Source organism: Rhinichthys klamathensis, unplaced genomic scaffold (genome assembly GCF_029890125.1).
Source record: "Rhinichthys klamathensis goyatoka isolate OS25496 unplaced genomic scaffold, OSU_Roscu_1.1 h1tg000665l_1, whole genome shotgun sequence".
NCBI classification, from domain to species: domain Eukaryota; kingdom Metazoa; phylum Chordata; class Actinopteri; order Cypriniformes; family Leuciscidae; genus Rhinichthys; species Rhinichthys klamathensis.
This window is the reverse complement of record NW_026607104.1, coordinates 848,318-865,664: the sequence shown is the minus strand read 5'-3', so window position 1 is coordinate 865,664 and position 17,347 is coordinate 848,318. Positions and strand designations below refer to the sequence as shown.

The 17,347-nt window shown below is 37.7% G+C and overlaps 2 protein-coding genes across 2 annotated transcripts; both read right to left on the bottom strand.

The window, feature by feature from the left end:
• Nucleotides 1–7,427: 7,427 nt before the first annotated feature.
• Nucleotides 7,428–8,673, bottom strand: cldn23.1 (claudin 23.1). Its single transcript, XM_056241698.1, has one exon. It carries the CDS (start codon nt 8,597–8,599, stop codon nt 7,778–7,780), a length of 822 nt encoding a protein of 273 aa, XP_056097673.1. The 5' UTR covers nt 8,600–8,673; the 3' UTR covers nt 7,428–7,777.
• A 1,791-nt stretch (nt 8,674–10,464) lies between these two features.
• Nucleotides 10,465–11,520, bottom strand: cldn23.2 (claudin 23.2). Its single transcript, XM_056241699.1, has one exon. The coding sequence runs from the start codon at nt 11,340–11,342 to the stop codon at nt 10,623–10,625; it is 720 nt and encodes a 239-aa protein (XP_056097674.1). The 5' UTR covers nt 11,343–11,520; the 3' UTR covers nt 10,465–10,622.
• Nucleotides 11,521–17,347: the final 5,827 nt, after the last annotated feature.

Here is a 17,347-nt window from a genome sequence, read left to right as displayed (position 1 = left end):
TACTTTGATGTCTTTATTTCCTTTCTGGACAAGGACAGTATACAGTGTACATTTTCAACGGAGGGACAGAAAGCTCTCGGACTAAATCTAAAATATCTTAAACTGTGTTCCGAAGATGAACGGAGGTCTTATGGGCTTGGAACGACATGAGAGGGAGTCGTTAATGACATAATTTTCATTTTTGGGTGGACTAACCCTTTAAGTTACTGTTGGTTTATAATGGAGATTTAAAAAAAATAAAGAACTATTAAATCATTCGCATAAAGCAAAGAACCCAATAAAAAGTACAGCAAATACTCAATACTATTTGTTTACAAGAATCTTATTTTTTTAAGTGTTTTTTTTTTTTTCTTTTTTGCGACTCGAACACAACCTGATTCTTTGAATCGGCTCTACTGAATGATTCGGGCAGTATAGGCCTAGGCTACTACTGGACACCAGCCGAGTAAAATCAATGAATTCATTTCTACATTTTAGCCTACATTATTCCAGAGAAATAGTAACACGTTTTGAGATACTGCTGCAGCAGTATTGTAGGCACCAACAACAAAATCCGAGTTCATTTTCATATAACATTTTTAAGATTATTATAACGTTTTGACTTCAGTTATCTTTCTTTGAATCTTAAATTGCAAAAACATTTGGAATGATTTATAGACTCCGTGAGTTGATTTTCGGTCTCTTTCTCGCATAAAGCTATCGTTTGACTTAATTTTATTTAGCCATAAAACATATCTGCACTAAAATACGAATTAAATCAGATTTTGGCAGTTGTCCTCACGTGACCTTAAGAGGCGCTGTGGATCGCAATGTGAGTGAGACGCGCGCCGCCGCCGGAAATATGTGATTGTTTATAGGGTGTCAGCGCCCGCATGGTACAACCGTACAACACTGATTTAAATGTTGTCAGACTGTTACTGCACTGTTATCTTCATCTCTGGCCCTTATTTTGACCTGAAGTTCACTCCTCCTTGCCCACATGGTAGGCGACCAAACAGGAATCTTGTTTCACCGAGTTAACCAGGTGATGTGTGAATGGGTGGGTCTTTCTTTTCTGCTTGGGAGCATTGCTTTATTCTTCTCGTGTCAAGCCGTTCAGCTCCTCTAAAGACATTTCCGTCACTGGTTTCTCTTCCACGATTGTATACAGTTAAACACCTAGGGGTTTGCTTGTGTTTTCCACCTTTGACTTGGGAAGTGGTGAGTAGGCTATCTGGACACTCCCTGTATAGTTATTTTGTCTATAACGCGCTTTCTGAATGTTTCCATTGACACTTAACTGTTTGATAAGGTAGTGTGTTTCAGATGTCTTCATATGTTCATTTGCTTGGAGAATTTGCCTAAAAATGCTATATACATTTGCTTCCTGGTAGTGGTCAAGTTTACACTGAGATAAATATTTTACTTTGTCTATTTCTAAAGAATTAATTTAGTTAGTTTTTTTTTTTATCAGAAAAGAAAGGCTCAAATAAGAATTGAATAAGATCGTCCTGTTTGAACGTAAAAAAATGCAATTCCACATATAATCTGTTTAATTGTTTGATCCTTTTAGGATTGGTGTTAGAAATTTAATTCACAGTCCACTTTCAGTAGTATTTATGATCATTAATAAGAAATCTTTTAGAAGTATTTTTTCATTATGTCCTCTCCGTTAATTCAACCTATCCGTTACCCATATAGTGGGGTAAGATGTGTCGCGGCACACCTTTTTGAGAAATGATATTTCTTTGGGCTTGTGATATTGCTGCTTTCTTCTGATTACATTCGATTAGAGCAGGGATAGACGACGTCAGTCCTTGGGTGCCGCTGTCCTGCAGAGTTTAGCTCCAACTCTAATCAATATCTTCAGGCTAATCAATGGATTACTAAGGCTACAACAAGCAGGTGAGGGTTTTTCAGGGTTGGAGCTAAACTCTCCAGGACCTAGGTTGCCAATCCCCGGATTAGACAGATCCTGAAAAACAACTGGGCGTAGTTGCCTAGAGCAATGTTTCTCAACTCCAGCCCTGGAGACCCACCTACATACATATTTCAATAAAAACGTATGATTCAACTCGTCAGCTTCTTTGTGGGTTGTAATATAGGAAGGCATCTGCAAGGTTAGTCCCGGGTGTTGGATTTGAGAAACACTAGAAGTTTTGTAGGAGGTGGCACATCTTACCCCACTGTCCACAACCTTGTTGCCACTAAGAGATTTTGAGGGGTGTGTCTGTGTTCTCGAACCCAATTTATGCAGCAGTTTGTGTGTGTTTGACTCCAGAGCTTGGGTATGTCTGCCCCGTCCACCAGTCCTCTGGATGAAGAAGGTGGCGTGTCTCGTCTTCTGGTTGCATGTGAACATGTCATATGCCAGTATGGTAGATGTGTGCTGGCCAACGGGGAGCCCGGCTGTGAGTGTACGCTGGGATACACGGGAGACTCCTGTGACGAAACCATCAATGAGGCTCTGTCTGTTCCACTCACCGTCGGCGTCCTGGTGGTCATCGTCGGCTTCATCGTCCTGTTCTTTGGGATGGCATTTTTCCGACAAAGGCAAAAGGCAAAGAAGAGGTGAGACTTTGCCTAGATTTCTTTCTATTTCTGGTTATTCATTATTATTTTTTATTAATTTATTCAAGCCCTGCAGACCTTCTATAATTGGAACTTTTTATGACCACACTCTTAAAGTAAAGATTTCAGAAGGTTTTGGGGGGTTTGCAGCAATGCTGTAGAATAACCATTTTTGATTCCCCAAAGAACCTTCCAGCGAACAGTTCTTAAAATAACAATTTAATCATCTAAAGAACTTTTTGTGGAATGGAAATGTTCTATGGACGTTAAAGGTTCTACATGGAACCATCAATGCCAATAAAGAACCTTTATTTTTAAGAGTAATTGTAAGGTTAGTTCGTTTGGTAAAATGCCATGTGTTCCAACTCCTCAAAAACTTTATGAATGAATAAATCATTTTACCCTTAGAAAATATATTTAAAAACTTCTTGAAAATGATTTTAATGGTTACAACACATTTACAGTACAGTGAAATGAAATGTTATAAAGGTTTTTAAATATATACTATACAGTAGGGGTGGGCAATATGACCAAAATCTTATTTCACGGTGAGAGAAATTATATTTTTATTTTTATTTTCTTATTAAAAATAAGAACAAAGCAGCAAATTACAAACAATAGGACAAATGCAATAGAACAAAGATACAAATTAAATAAACTTTACGTTTTTTAACTACAGTAGGTTTATTTAACGTACCAAGAAATACTACAGAAATTGAATAGTGTATAACTAAAACACGGCATAGTCTTCACTGTATGAATCAAATATGAACTGATTCTTATCAAAGATACAAAAGTGATTCAGTCAAGATCAGTGAGTGATTTTCTGTTTGTCTTTTGTTGTTTGATTAACATTGCGACAGACACCAGTTTATTATGCTGCTGTCCCTTTAAGACCGAATGCACTGATCCAATTTACTGACACGCATCTGGTTTTCACAGAACTGTTTACGGTAATTTAAGACATAACCGACTATTTTTATGTGAATAATTCAGACGACAGGCATTTTGACATTATCGTACATCTATCTGACCATTCAAGCGCAATAAGACATGAAAGAGAACTGAATTGACGGCCGCGTGCGGTCTTGAGAGGTGGTTTCTCAGCTATGTGTCATCAAGCACATCCCTCTCTTTACTCTCACGGGTTTTTAACTTTAAGTAGTACTGTGCTACGCGGATATATTTTCATACCGCGAAATTAATGATATAGGAAACTCTAGCGATGGACACTTTATACCGTGGTCACGATAGTATATACCGTCATAACGCCCAGCCTTACTATATATAGTATAAATCCAACATGAATACAAAGAGAAATGTATATTTTCTAAGAACTCGGCACGTGTATTAACCTGTTCACTTTGTGCTCTTATTTATTTATTTATTGTGCGCTTATATAAATATTTAAAGCTGCTGTAGGTAACTTTTGAAAAAATTTATTTGCTAAAACTGTCATTATGTCCTGACAGTAGAATATGAGACAGATAATCTGTGTAAAAATCAAGCTCCTCTGGCTCCTCCCAGTGGTCCTATTGCCATTTGCAAGAAATACACGCTCCCGGTCAGAAACAATCAGAGCCGAGAGGAGTGTCATAGCAGTGTCAATCACGCTCGTGTACGCGCTGATCACACCCCTCTCTTGCACAGCGCGAGCGCCGGAGCGCGAGCCGTCATTCAAACTCAAGATTGCCGGCGAGCTGCAGCTGTGCTTATGACGGAGAAACAACCTAAACTGCCAATTCTGGAGTGACACCTGCTCATAAAACAAAGAGGTAAAAGGAAAAAGACTGATGACGATAAACAAGCGAAAAAGAAAGAATTACACAGAGCCCATTGACTCGGTGTCAAAACTCTAGCCGCATAACATGTAGATAAAATGTCACGCACTCTGCTAAGCAACAATTGAAACCTGCTAATTCACTGGCTTGTCATGTTGCTGAAATAATGTACTAGCACACCTTATCTAGCATTATATATCGCTAGAATAATTACTTACATACTGTAACGTTAGTTACCGTTATATTAACGTAATCTTACTAGCTATTTATAACTTATAGAAAGAGTGCAACGTTACATGTATTACAAAATACATAATGATTTGAGGACCAAGTTTGTAGTCAAAGTATGGGCAGGCCATAGTCAATGTAAAGCATATTATTGACATTTAGTACCTATTAGTGAATGTGCCATATAACTTTTTATCCGCTGTTATCGGTGGCCCTGTTTACTAGCCTGTGCGTTCACGACAGGCTCCGCTGTGGAGGACGAGCTGTGGAGGGAGGGCTGTAGCGCAGCAGAGAGCAAGGGGGTGGGACCTGTAAGTTGTGCTTGTTCAAATTTTTAGGCTAAGTCAACGTTTTCTCAAAACTCCCTACTGCAGCTTTAAGGAATCATCATAAATTAGGTATCATTCGATTTCGGAAGCTTAAATAATCAAAACACTGAAAAGCGTTTTGAATTTTGACTTTAAAGTTCCCCTTTGGTGAAAATAATCTTGTTTATTTTTCTATGTGGTGTTTTTAATATGAATTTACACATGGTTTGTCTTAAAGCATAAGTCAGCACTATTGCTGAGTGTTTTGCACTCAAACTGCAGAGAACCAAAGACAGTCTCAAAAACACGGTTTGAAATCGCTGGTGTTTCTGACGTCACACACTACCTTGTAACCAATCAGATCAACGTGTGATCGTCAACCAGTGGATCTCTGAGCTGAGTGAGTGAGTGGAGGCGGGGCTCATTTCCATATTCATAGAACCGCATATGCTAAATGAGGCAAGGGTGTCGAGTTACATTCAAGATATTTTAAGGCATGAAAAAATGCTTAAATTGGGATAAAATGATTGACATCAGGGGGACTTTAAAACCTTTCATCTGGCTCCTCCCCCTAGCAGGCGATGTCATGTTTCTAAAATGTACTGCACTGTAATAATCAAATCTTTGATGAAACGCATATCGTGAGACTCAAGGTTTCTATATTTGGCACTCGATAGAAGAGAACGCACCAAATTCAATAGATTGTGGTTGTCACTTGGTGGCTATTTTTGGTACAGCGCCTAAACAAAATCTCACAGGAACCTCAGTTTTTGTTATATCAAGTTTGAATTTGGGACACAACTTGATTAGACACGCGGCTTTGAATTTATAGCCGTTTTAGAGTGCACGTTATTTTCTATTTTAATCTGCCGAGTGTCTTCTTTAAAAAGAGACCAACCTTTTAAAGCATTCATGAAGTCTGTAAACTGATTTTACCTCTGTCAACAGAAAAAAGGCCGCTGAAGAATCCCTGATGAGAAATGGAGCGCATATTTAACATGTCTTAATGTAGCGTGCCATAAAACAGGTTTGTCTTTCATTCTACATCACAGACAATGACCCAGATGAACTCTGTCACAAAAGTAAACTCACACCGTTTCTCTCTCTTTGTTTCCCTCTTCAAACAGTACAATCAACGCATAAAGCACTTGTACGTCAAACACATCAGCTTTCCACCATGACACGTTCCTCGCACTGAGATGTGCATGAATATATTCATATGTTATTGGTGTACATTTGCAGGTATTTAAGTAGCTCTGCATGCACTCCACATTTAAATGAAAACTATTGCATGTGCAACACATTTAGATGATTTCTAAACATGGATAGTTTGGACTGGCGTTCCTGTTAAACATGCATTGACTTGTTTGTAAAACACACCAGGTATTCCAGTGCGGTTATATTTAGCTCTGGCCTGTCCGGTGAGTTTCACTGACTGAAAGCTGATTAGTATCATGGACTGATGTGTATCTCTTTCAGACATTTATGGAAAACAGGCACCACAATTTCTATGGGTCTTAGTTGTATTTAATTTTACTTTTGTAGTTACACAACAGCTCTGCATGAAACCCTTTTTGTACAGTATTTTATAATAAATATTTTTTTGTTTGTATAATTATGACTGTTTGTATTTCAGGCAAACTGAAAGATTGATCCAATGCACTTCAACAATATTTGCTAATATTATATATATATATCATTATGTTTCCACATGAAATAGAAGGTATTTTCCATTTGACATTTTACATCTTTAATAATCTGAATACATTTAGTTTGCTATATACTTTAGTTTGTTTCCATCTGTTATCAATGCATGCAAAAATAAACATCAAGTTTGTTTAATTTTATATTTAGTTGGATAAATTACAAAGTTAGCTCCATATATTTCTATAGCAAGTGCTTTTTTGTGTATAAGTTTTGGTTTTACAAAAGTCCAAAGTATACTATCATTAGCATTCTTATTATAGTATAACATCTACAATATACTATTGTAGTTATTCTTTTTAAACCAGTGTTAAAAGGTGTAGCCATATTGATATTAATTTCTTTAGGTGGTCATTTGAATAATAGTGGTTATCGATACAAATGGACAACACTATTTGTTTTAAATAAATAGTACTTTAATACAAAAAAAAAAAGGTTACAAAGAGATTTAAAATATGTTTTATTGCTGTTAGAAAGCACACAAACCTTGAACCCCGAGGAGTGGAAATATGACATGATCTGATGAGTTACAGCAAAATAAAGTCACATTAAAACTCTACTTCCTTTATCTGGATGGTTTTATTACCATTTAACCTCATTTACACCTTGTTGCTCTTATAAGTATCTGTTTTTACAGTTCATGATTAATGAGCTTCATTCATTTATTGTTGTCATTTGTGTAACAGGTAAGTTTTTTTTTTGATGCTTCCAGACTGAAGAATGTAAGTTATCTGCTTTCTGCCCTTCATTAAACCGTAACACTTATTATATTACAGTTCAGACATGACCCACATGCTTGCAGTAAGGATCAAACTCAAACAACCAGTATTACTAGTTATACTGCATCACAGAAAACCCTGAACAGAAAACTTTTTCCAGCAGCAAAAGAAAAAAATATTGCACAATTCATTTTTCTTAAATCCTTCAGTATTAATGTGATAATATCATTAGGCTAGATTAAGATGCATGAGTAGATTTTAAGCCGTATTACAAACCTTCGACTGGAAGTTACATTTTTGGCTATTTACAAGTCTAAAATTAAAGTCCTCATGTTACTTAACCTGAGAGTGCAACTGGCAAAAGCACGATCGCTTTCTGTTGTAAACATTCAAAAGTACTGGTGTAACAAGTGTACACTCCAGTTGTAGACAGCTAGCACGGCGTTCACAAGTGGTAATCTAATATTCACAGTATGCGATAGTCATTTTACAGATCAGCATCGTATGGTCTTCCGCTGTAGGATGTGTTGACGATCCCCCTGTCCCGGGGTTTGGCTCTCGGGAAGTCCAGGTCGTCGTCCAGTGACTTCTGCGAGTACGGTACACTGCTTTCACTGGTGTAGCTTCTCGGTATGTTGACCCTGGGCAGAGGCGTTGGTCTGTCCGCTAGCCTGGTCGCTGTTCTGGTCGCTGGTCTTCCTGTGTTGATTGCAGGCTTTTCTCCGCGGTTCCGTCCACCGCAGCAGGAGCAGATCCCGACGAACATCACCAATCCGCCGAGGACCTCCATGATGCCTCCGATGAAGCCCAAAATGATGCAGTATCCCACACGAATGTCATCCGCTCTCAATGGGTCTCTCTTGACCGAGGTGGAGTTGAGGCTGTTGAGAAGATGAGTGTACCACGCAATAGGAATAATGGTCAGGACTCCGGAGCAGAAGATGAGGAGCCCGCCGATACTAGCCAGGATCCATCTAGGTCTGTCCCTCCAGCATCTGACTCCAGGCGTCGCCACCGCTAGGCCAAGGATGGTCACGATCAACGACGCGATCATCATTCCTTGAGCGATCGGAATGATCTGGTTGTTGAAGTACGTTTGGTCATTGGTGCGTTGGTTGCACAGTTGCGATCTAGACGTTGTGAAGGTATTGCAGATGTCCCAGATTCCTTGCTCCACCACCAGATCCACAGATTGGCCGGCCAGGTTGTTGATGGTGCGCCAGTTGGGTGCAACCGTGCTGGTCAGGTCTAGGATCCATCCGCAGGGGGCCAGGACCATGCCGAATATCAAGATCCCTGGTGTACGCATGGTTGAGGGTTGAGCAGCCGTCCCCGTCTAAAGCGAGTCTAGCGTCTCTGGTGCTTAAGAAGAAACGCACTGAAACCTGAAGGAGGTGGTTCTCTGTGATTAGCATCTGAAGGGCGTGGCGTCGAATGCCTGGTTTAAACTCAGACAAAACTGGTTTTTACTGCATGCCATTTTTCAGTTAATACCTGGAATACCAGTATGCAAGGGCTAGGGGATAAATAGGGTTGACTGGAGCAAGTTGTCACAGAGAAAAGCTGTTTACAGTGGTTATTTACTCACTGAGTAACAGTGAGGTTTCAGGTCAGAAGTTCATCTGCATAAACATTTGTTGGTTCTGTGTTGGTTTCGATCAATCAGTTTTCAATCAGTACAAAATGGTCTTAAAATAGATGTTTTCATATTAGATGTTTCACATTTGTATCTATACACTGTTATAAAGACCACAAACTGCCCAACTAAAGGAAACACTGAGCACCATAATGGTTACCACATATTCTCATGTAATAGATATACACACATTAGGAAAAGTTATATATTTTTTCACTGGCTCAAGTTATAAAATATAGATGTGAACCATTACCCTAAATTTGTTTAATTGGATGAATGAAAAAAAAATTTCAGTGTATTCATATGCCTTCTTATTCTTGTTGTTTTACATGCTGTAACTTAATATAGTTCATTAATTCATTTCTTTTGGCCAAATAACTTTAATTTTTATGCATTAAATACATTTTGTCCAGATTTTCTGTTTCATGATGGGGTTTGTTTAACAACTGCTTTACAGTTTTTTTGTTAATCACAATAATTAAGTCATATTTATGAGATGGAAAGTTGAAATGAAGACATACTAAGTCCAAATTGACTTAAAAAGTCATAATTTCGGCTATCTCATTTTTTTTACATATGAAGTATTTCAGAATTTCAATGTCATAATAATTTCATAATTGTTTTTCATAATTATGACTTAATGTCATAAGACATACTAAATTAATGGCTTAATGTTATTTAATTTCTGTTGTGTCATAATTATGACTTCCATAAAATGGAATTTTAAATGTAATCACGTTTAAAAATAGATTATTAATGGAAATGCAAGAAGAGGATACTTTTTATTATTAGGACGCATGAAGTTGTACCCGACATTGTTCCAAATGAGCAATTTTTAGCTTCATTTATTATATTCATGCAGGTAAATGTATGAGCCACAGCTCTTGACAGTGTTCATCATCACCATAATAAAAATACAGAGAAATAAACAGCCTTCAACCATTTGCATTAATATTGATGGATGGATGTCAATTACAACATTACTGTGAAAAAAAAAAAAAAAAACTTCCACTAAGATATTTTACATGGTTATGTCTGGAGACATACACTTCTGTACCGTGTGCAGTGCAAATATTAGCTTACTTCAGAAGAATGTGTTTGCTTTTTTGCAGTTGGTATAACTGTGCAAACTTAAGAGGTTCCTGATAAGTTACTGTATTTACACATTAGAGCCCAGTGTGCTATAAGACAGTGAAGGTACTGCCAATAAAATTACAAGGGCTTTACATTATAAAGTGCAAAATATAAAACCAAACTGATGGTGTTAGTGCTCTTCGATATACCTCAAAACCTCACTTCCCTTAACAACATGTATAATAGTAACCATGATTCCCGCCACAGTTGATATGACCTTACACTGATAACATCAATGATTATACAGGTGGTAAAACAGATGGTCACATGATGATTTATAGTTAATCAAAAAAAGCCTTTCCACGCGCCCACACACAAAATGTTCAACGTGAACTAAAAAGCTAAAATGTAACAAAACATAACAGACAATAAAAATAAAAAACTATTTAGCTGTGTGTTTTTTGTTTTGTTTTTAGCAGGGATTGGAAAGACTGATTTGATCAATCTGAATGACAAACTACTATTTTATATCTACTAACTATTTTCACGCGGAAGCGATCGATGGTTACAGTGGTGTTTGTCGTAAGGGTCTTGCGTTCACAAGGTTTAAAAGTTTAGTATTTTACAAATCTGAGTCGTAAGGTTGTGCTTTAGTCGTCGTGTTCACTGGTCGACGGTCCTGTTGCGTCTTCGCTCGTGTGAGGTCCATCTCAGTGCGTTTGGAGTAGTACGGGACACTGCTCCCGCTGATAACACTGGGCACCGGGATTCTGCGCGTGTCTGTCCTCGGCTTCCGTCCGTCACAGCGCCGACACAACCCGATGGACATCACCAAACCCCCGAGCACCTCCATGCACCCGCCGATGAAGCCCAGCACCAGGCAGTATCCCACACGAATGTCGGTGGACGTGGAGAAGATGGAGGTCATCATGTGAGTGTACCACGCCACTGGGATGATGGTGAGGACCCCTGAGATGAAGATGAGGACACCTCCGACGCCCGCGACCGTCCAGTGCGGGGTGTCTCTCCAGCACCGGACTCCGACCGACGCCACGCCGAAAGCGATGACATTGAGGATGAGTGACGCCAGCATCAAGCCTCGCGCGATCTGGATGATCTGCGCGCCGAAGTACTGAGTGTCCGGCTGGTTGCACTGAATATCCCGGGACGATGAGTAAGTCTTGCAGATGTCCCATAATCCTTGCTGGAGGACCAGATCGATGGATTCTCCGGGGATGTTGTTGATCGTGCGCCAGCCTGGAGCCACTGTGCTGACCAGCTCCAGAATCCACCCGCACGGCGCGAACACCATCCCGAAAATAAAAATCCCAGGAGTTCGCATGGCAGATTTGAGAGATCACAAACACTCAAAGAGTAGCCCCTCTGGAAATTAATTACTTTTGTTTCGAGTGTTTAAAAAGTATAAGGACAGTAGAAACTTCTGGTGGGAGGATCCCATTAAATCTGGCTATTGTTGAAAGTCACGTGACTGTCGGTCTCGTCAACATTAAAACTGCTCCAAGTTTCGGCACACCTGTAGGCCACGCCCACTCGGCATTACGTCACATACGATACGGGAAATTATAGGGGAGACTTTGGTGCTGATGTTGGTGGACATCTTTTATTTGACCTTTTTTGTTTTCTTTTAATCTTTCTGCATTTCAGTCATCAGTCGTCTTGTTTTCTGTCCGCTTCCCATGCAGATATAGCAAATTGATTCTGAGCTGAATCGAGGTTGAATTACGGCCCGCGGTCGCCCCAAAAGCTGCTTGCCGAAACTAAACCAGATCTGGAATCAGCATTCAGCTTTTGGGTGCATTCGGCCCACAATGTCGCCCTTAATTAACTTATAACTAACTAAAACTATCAAAAAACGTTTTCATTACTCGAAATAAAATAAACACTAATTCTAAATATTAATAAAAACTAGTAGTAACTAAATGATAAAACAACACTGCTCTGTAAAGAGTTCTTGCTGCTTAAAATGCATTGAGTTCTGCATTGTGAGCATTTCAGTGTGGCACGTTGTAATATTCCTACGTCAGTATTAAGGTTGTTGCATCATTTTGCGTATGTTGAAACTCTCGAAACCATGAAAGCATGTTTGAAATGTCTCTCAGACTGTTCCCAGAACAAGCGCCTCAATGACACTGCTTTCTGTTTAGAGTCTGTAATTAAAAGGTCCATATTCTTTCCTCTTTCACCACATTAAACTACTAATATGCTGACAGAATGAATGTTTTTGATGTACTGTACCCGAAACACCAGCTTAGCACAAATTGGTTTGCTGCTCTTGGTTTGTTTAAGACAGTTTATCTGGCCTATAATTCAGTGTTTAACGGATTCATCTGGAAACCAACTGGCCAGCTTAGACCAGCCTTATGCTTCAACAGGTGTCTTATTCTGTCATGTACTATTACTGATATCATTGATATTACTGGTACTGTTAGCATCGCCATAATATGCCCTGGTGCATTTGTGAGTTGCAAAACAAAGTCAACATGCCCTTTGTTCCTACTGAGCTCCACACCTATATGACGTGTTTTGACAGATCATCATGGAATGTGGTTTGCAATGAGGATAAACCTGTAATGATGATGATATGGCGGCTGCATGTTGCTTCCGCCTGCCATCCGCCAAATTATTTAAAAAATAATGCGTTTGAAACTACATTCAATAGCCTATCTGTCCTTTGGACCTAGAGCTATGCATTATCTTACAATAAGCTTATTGGAGAAACAATAACTTCTTCGAAGGCACAATGAGGACAAGAAGGATCTGTAATGACATGCAGTTGCAATTTATGTAAAAATACACCAATGTTTGTGGAATAATATATTAATTAAAAAGCTGAGCAATAATCACAGTGATTTTATTATTACATTCAGTAATGGATCTTAATATCCGGCGTCTTTAATATTTGTATGGTCATAATGTCATATTGAAACATCATATTAAGATTAAAGAGTAGCCATAGGCTTTATGTCAAACCAAGAACAAACAGGAAAACCGATCTCCTTCCGTTTGTCGGACACTGTAAAAAAATGTTGCTGCTTTAAATCAAGTACAATCAACTTAAATGTTTAAGTCATTTCAACTTAAATTGCATTAAACTGACTTAAAAAATAAGTTGAATCTTGTATAACTTATAAAAAAGTTTAAAATTGCTTAACTTATTTTGATGAGTTATTTTGAAATGTTGTCATAACTTATATATATATTTTTTAACAGTGATTTTTAAGGTAATCGGCTATAGCTGCTGGCTGCTATTGTGGTTTTCTATTGGTGGATCTCAAGTGAGTGACAGGTTATTGTCCCGCCCTCTCAGAGAAGAGAAGAGAAGAGAAGAGAAGAGAAGAGAAGAGAAGAGAAGAGAAGAGAAGAGAAGAGAAGAGAAGAGAAGAGAAGAGAAGAGAAGAGAAGAGAAGAAGAGAACAGAATACTGTCCCTATCCACACTTGCATCACAGAAAGGATCTCATGTCCCTACATACACCACTTTATCGATGACTGTACTGGGCTGTTTTGTATTTCGTTGTTTTTGTGCTTTTTCTCTCTTATGTATTGTATATGTGTCTCACTACCTTGTATGTATTACTCCTTTGTTAATTTGCAATAAAAAAAAAAAATAAAAAAAGAAGAGAACAGAAGAGATGCTGCAAGAGGAAGGGGGGGGGGGGGGGTATTTTGATTAAAGATTAGGAGGCGCATGAATAAAAAAAAACAGTGTGCATGGATAAACAATTTTTAATAAACACTGTGGTATACCATAACAAAATGTAATTGATCATTTTGATTTCATGGTGACTAAGTGCACAGAGGTGAATCTATGATTTGCTTCTACCTAGTGTTGAGTTTTGGTCATTGCACTTCATATATGGTCTCTTACGATGAACTGTTTATAATTCGTGCCATCAGCCTACACTCCGAATAAGCTACAATACTTCGCTTTTTATCTTTTTATCCACCTAGAATGCATAATTGCCCGCCTGTTTTTTTCCATAGACAGGTGTTTTCGCTCATCTGACATGTCATTATTAGACCGGAGGCGTGCACGTGTCCCCTGCGCGCTCACGAAATGCGCGCGTGAATGTTCTTCTTGTCACTCATGTGTTACAGTGCGATAGAGAAACTGTTCAACAGTCACTCGCTGCGTTAGAAACGAAAGAGGAAGGAGAATGAAGATGAGCTTCTCAGCGGTGGTGATATTAGCAGGTATGATTAAAATGGTTACTGCACATTAAACTGTTTACTCACTGTCAGCTACTTATAAGTTACCAACAACATATACGCACCTAGTCAATAATTATTTTACGGACCTTTAAATTGAAATTGCATTGCTATTGTAATCAATTAGACTATATTTACATGTAAGCGACACGTGTAGCCTAATGGAAATTGTATAATTATATATTAGGCTTAACGCCTATATTAGGCTTAACATGCGCTACTAAAATTACCGTTTGACGTCACTGTGTAGGTCATGTGTGATTCTTTAGTTTTTATAAGGTGTAATAAAGGTGATGATTTGAATTTAAACGTAATGCGCAACTACTGGACATTAAAGGGAATTAAAGTTCACCCAAAAATGAAAATGTTGTCATTAAGCTACTCACCCTCAAGTTGTTCAAACCCTGTGAGAGTTTCTTTCTTCTGTTGAACACAAACGATGATATTTTGAAGAATTGTGGCAATCGTTTCCGTTGTACTACAACAGGTAGCCATTGAGTAGGGAAAAAATAATACAATGGAAGTCAATGGGTGTCGTCAACTTTTTAATTGCTAACACTCTTCAAAATATCTATTGTGTTCAACAGGTTTGGAACCACTCTAGGGTGTGTAAATGATGACAGAATATTATTTTTGGGTAAACTTTTTATTGATTTATTTATTGAATATAGTACAGAAGGAACAATAATTTCACTACAATGTTATTTTACAACAGTACTAGCCCCAGCACAGAGCCCTGAGGTACACCACAAGTGATTAATCACCACAAGTGATTAATTAAGCTCATTTCTTTCAGTTCTGTTTTGCTTTGATATAAAATGAGTAGTCCTCATTTAAACTGGTTTCACTGTTTTAATGTCATGTGTGTCAAGAGGGCGAAATTAACCCTGATCAAACCATATATCCAACCAAACATAATCTCCTCTATTTAGCTGGCACTTTTATTTATTTATTTATAATCTTTATTTGTTTGTTTATTTATTTATTTCATGAATATAATACAGAAGCAACAATAAATTCACTACAGGTAGTGCAATGTTACATCTTTTATTGTGTAAAACAATTTTACAAGTATGGACAAAATAATTGGACGAAGTGCACCCTTGGTCATGTGATTATTGCTTAATTAAACCTTTTTAGATACACACAGTAAATTGGAAACAGATCACATTATTGCACACTTAGTATATTTGTTTAAGAATTGAATGAAGGACATTTTTTGTCGAGCATCAGCCTGAAATATACATAATGAAAAGCTTTCACCTGTGCCATCTGCCATTGAAGCTGTTGAAGTAATGATTCAGGCAGTTTCAGGGATTTCTCGGAGGCAGACTGATAACAACAGGGGGGAGTGTGTAGGCAGAGTAGTGTGGGTAGTATGGGTAGTATGGGTATTGGTAGTTAAAATAAGGGTTTGTAGGGACGTTGTCAGCTCTAGGAATAGGGAAGAAGATATTCCTGGTGATGGGGTCTGTCTGAGCAAGACGAGAACCAATGAGCTGCTGACCCTAGATCAGTAAACACAGTGTTCACAGAAAGACGTAGATAGACTTGTAAATACATTGTTTTGGGATGTTGTTATGCAGAAATTATTTTCTCACCGCAACAGTTACTTGCTCAGTATCTCCACCTGCGTATTGCTCCACCTGTATGAAGACAGAGAACGCTGTTCAGAATGGTTTTATTTTAATTCTATTTTAATCTATTTAACCTATTGATTTTTTAGTGGAACTCTGAGACCCAGGATAGACAACACTACAATGACTGTCTTCATCTTTAAGTTTTACCCTAAAATGCACAAAACACTTTTAAAGCTTCAAAACACTTTTTACTTAAAGCAGATTAAAAAATAAATAATTGCAATAATAACAACAACAACAATAGGTATAATAATAAATATGTGTTTGCAAAGTGCTTCACAAAGCATAAAGAAAATGTTTTTTGAAATAATTAAAAATAGATTTAAAAAAATGAAAGTAAAAAAGCAGACCATACATTCATACTTGAGAATAGACTATTCTGAAATAAAATCAGCAGGGCAATGGTTTGGCAGATTAAGTCATGTGCCAAACTCAAAGACTACTTCCTTACTCAGAGCTGCAATTTGTAAAAAAAAAAAAAAATTAAAAAAAAAAATGTATATATATATATATATATACTTTTTTTTTTTAAAAGACCCCAAGATTGTTAACCATATGACCTAAAGCTTTCCAAAAGTGTAACTGGATATGTTTTAATCACTTTAATGATAAAAAAATATCTGTTTCATCTGCAGTTTGCTGAAGAAAGTGGTAACTGAAAACTGCACTGGCCCCAGCACTGAGCCCTGAGGCACACCGCAAGTGATTAATGAAGCTCAAGACACCTGATCAGCTACTGCAAATGTTCGATTTGACAGAAAGCAGTGCCGTCCCAGTTATTCTGACACATTGCCTCTGTCTGTCAGTTAGAAATGTGCCAAAAACTGCACTCAGATCAAATGGGCAAACACTAAGATTATATATAGTATACATAAAATATCTTTAAAAACCACAACAACCATAATCACTATGCCTTGCCTACTAAGATAATGCTGACATGTTTACATTTCAGAGTTGGCTAGCACCAGTGTTATTTTACTATCATTGAGACTTTATTAGTTTTTTATTAATATTTTAAAATTAGTTTTTATTAATATTTTTGTTAAAGTTTTAGTAATTTTGCTTTTTGTCATTTTTATTAAATTTCTATATAGTTTTTAAAAATATATATTTTAGGTTTAGTTATTTAAGTACATCAAGTACTAAATGGAGAAGAGCTTTAAATGTGTACTTGCCATTTGCTGCTCAAATTTAGGCCATCTAAACATTATATCATGCATGCCTGATAAACCGGTCATTGAGTGTTTAAAGTGTATAGATGCCGTTCTTATCTGAATGTCAGTCATAATAGTTCATAGTCCTTGATGTCACGTACTGTATGCATCAAAGTGACAAAGTCCTGAATACCTGACTGTTGAATAGGAATACATGCAAACTTACCATCAAGTGAGAAACCATCAGTTCTGCTTTATTGTTGCAATAGATACATTTAAACATCTTATGGGTAGTTGAGTTCATCAAAAATCTGTCCAATGAGA

Coding starts and splice junctions, on each gene's coding strand:
- cldn23.1 (XM_056241698.1), bottom strand. CDS start 8,599: ATGCGTACACCAGGGATCTTGATATTCGGCATGGTCCTGGCCCCCTGC.
- cldn23.2 (XM_056241699.1), bottom strand. CDS start 11,342: ATGCGAACTCCTGGGATTTTTATTTTCGGGATGGTGTTCGCGCCGTGC.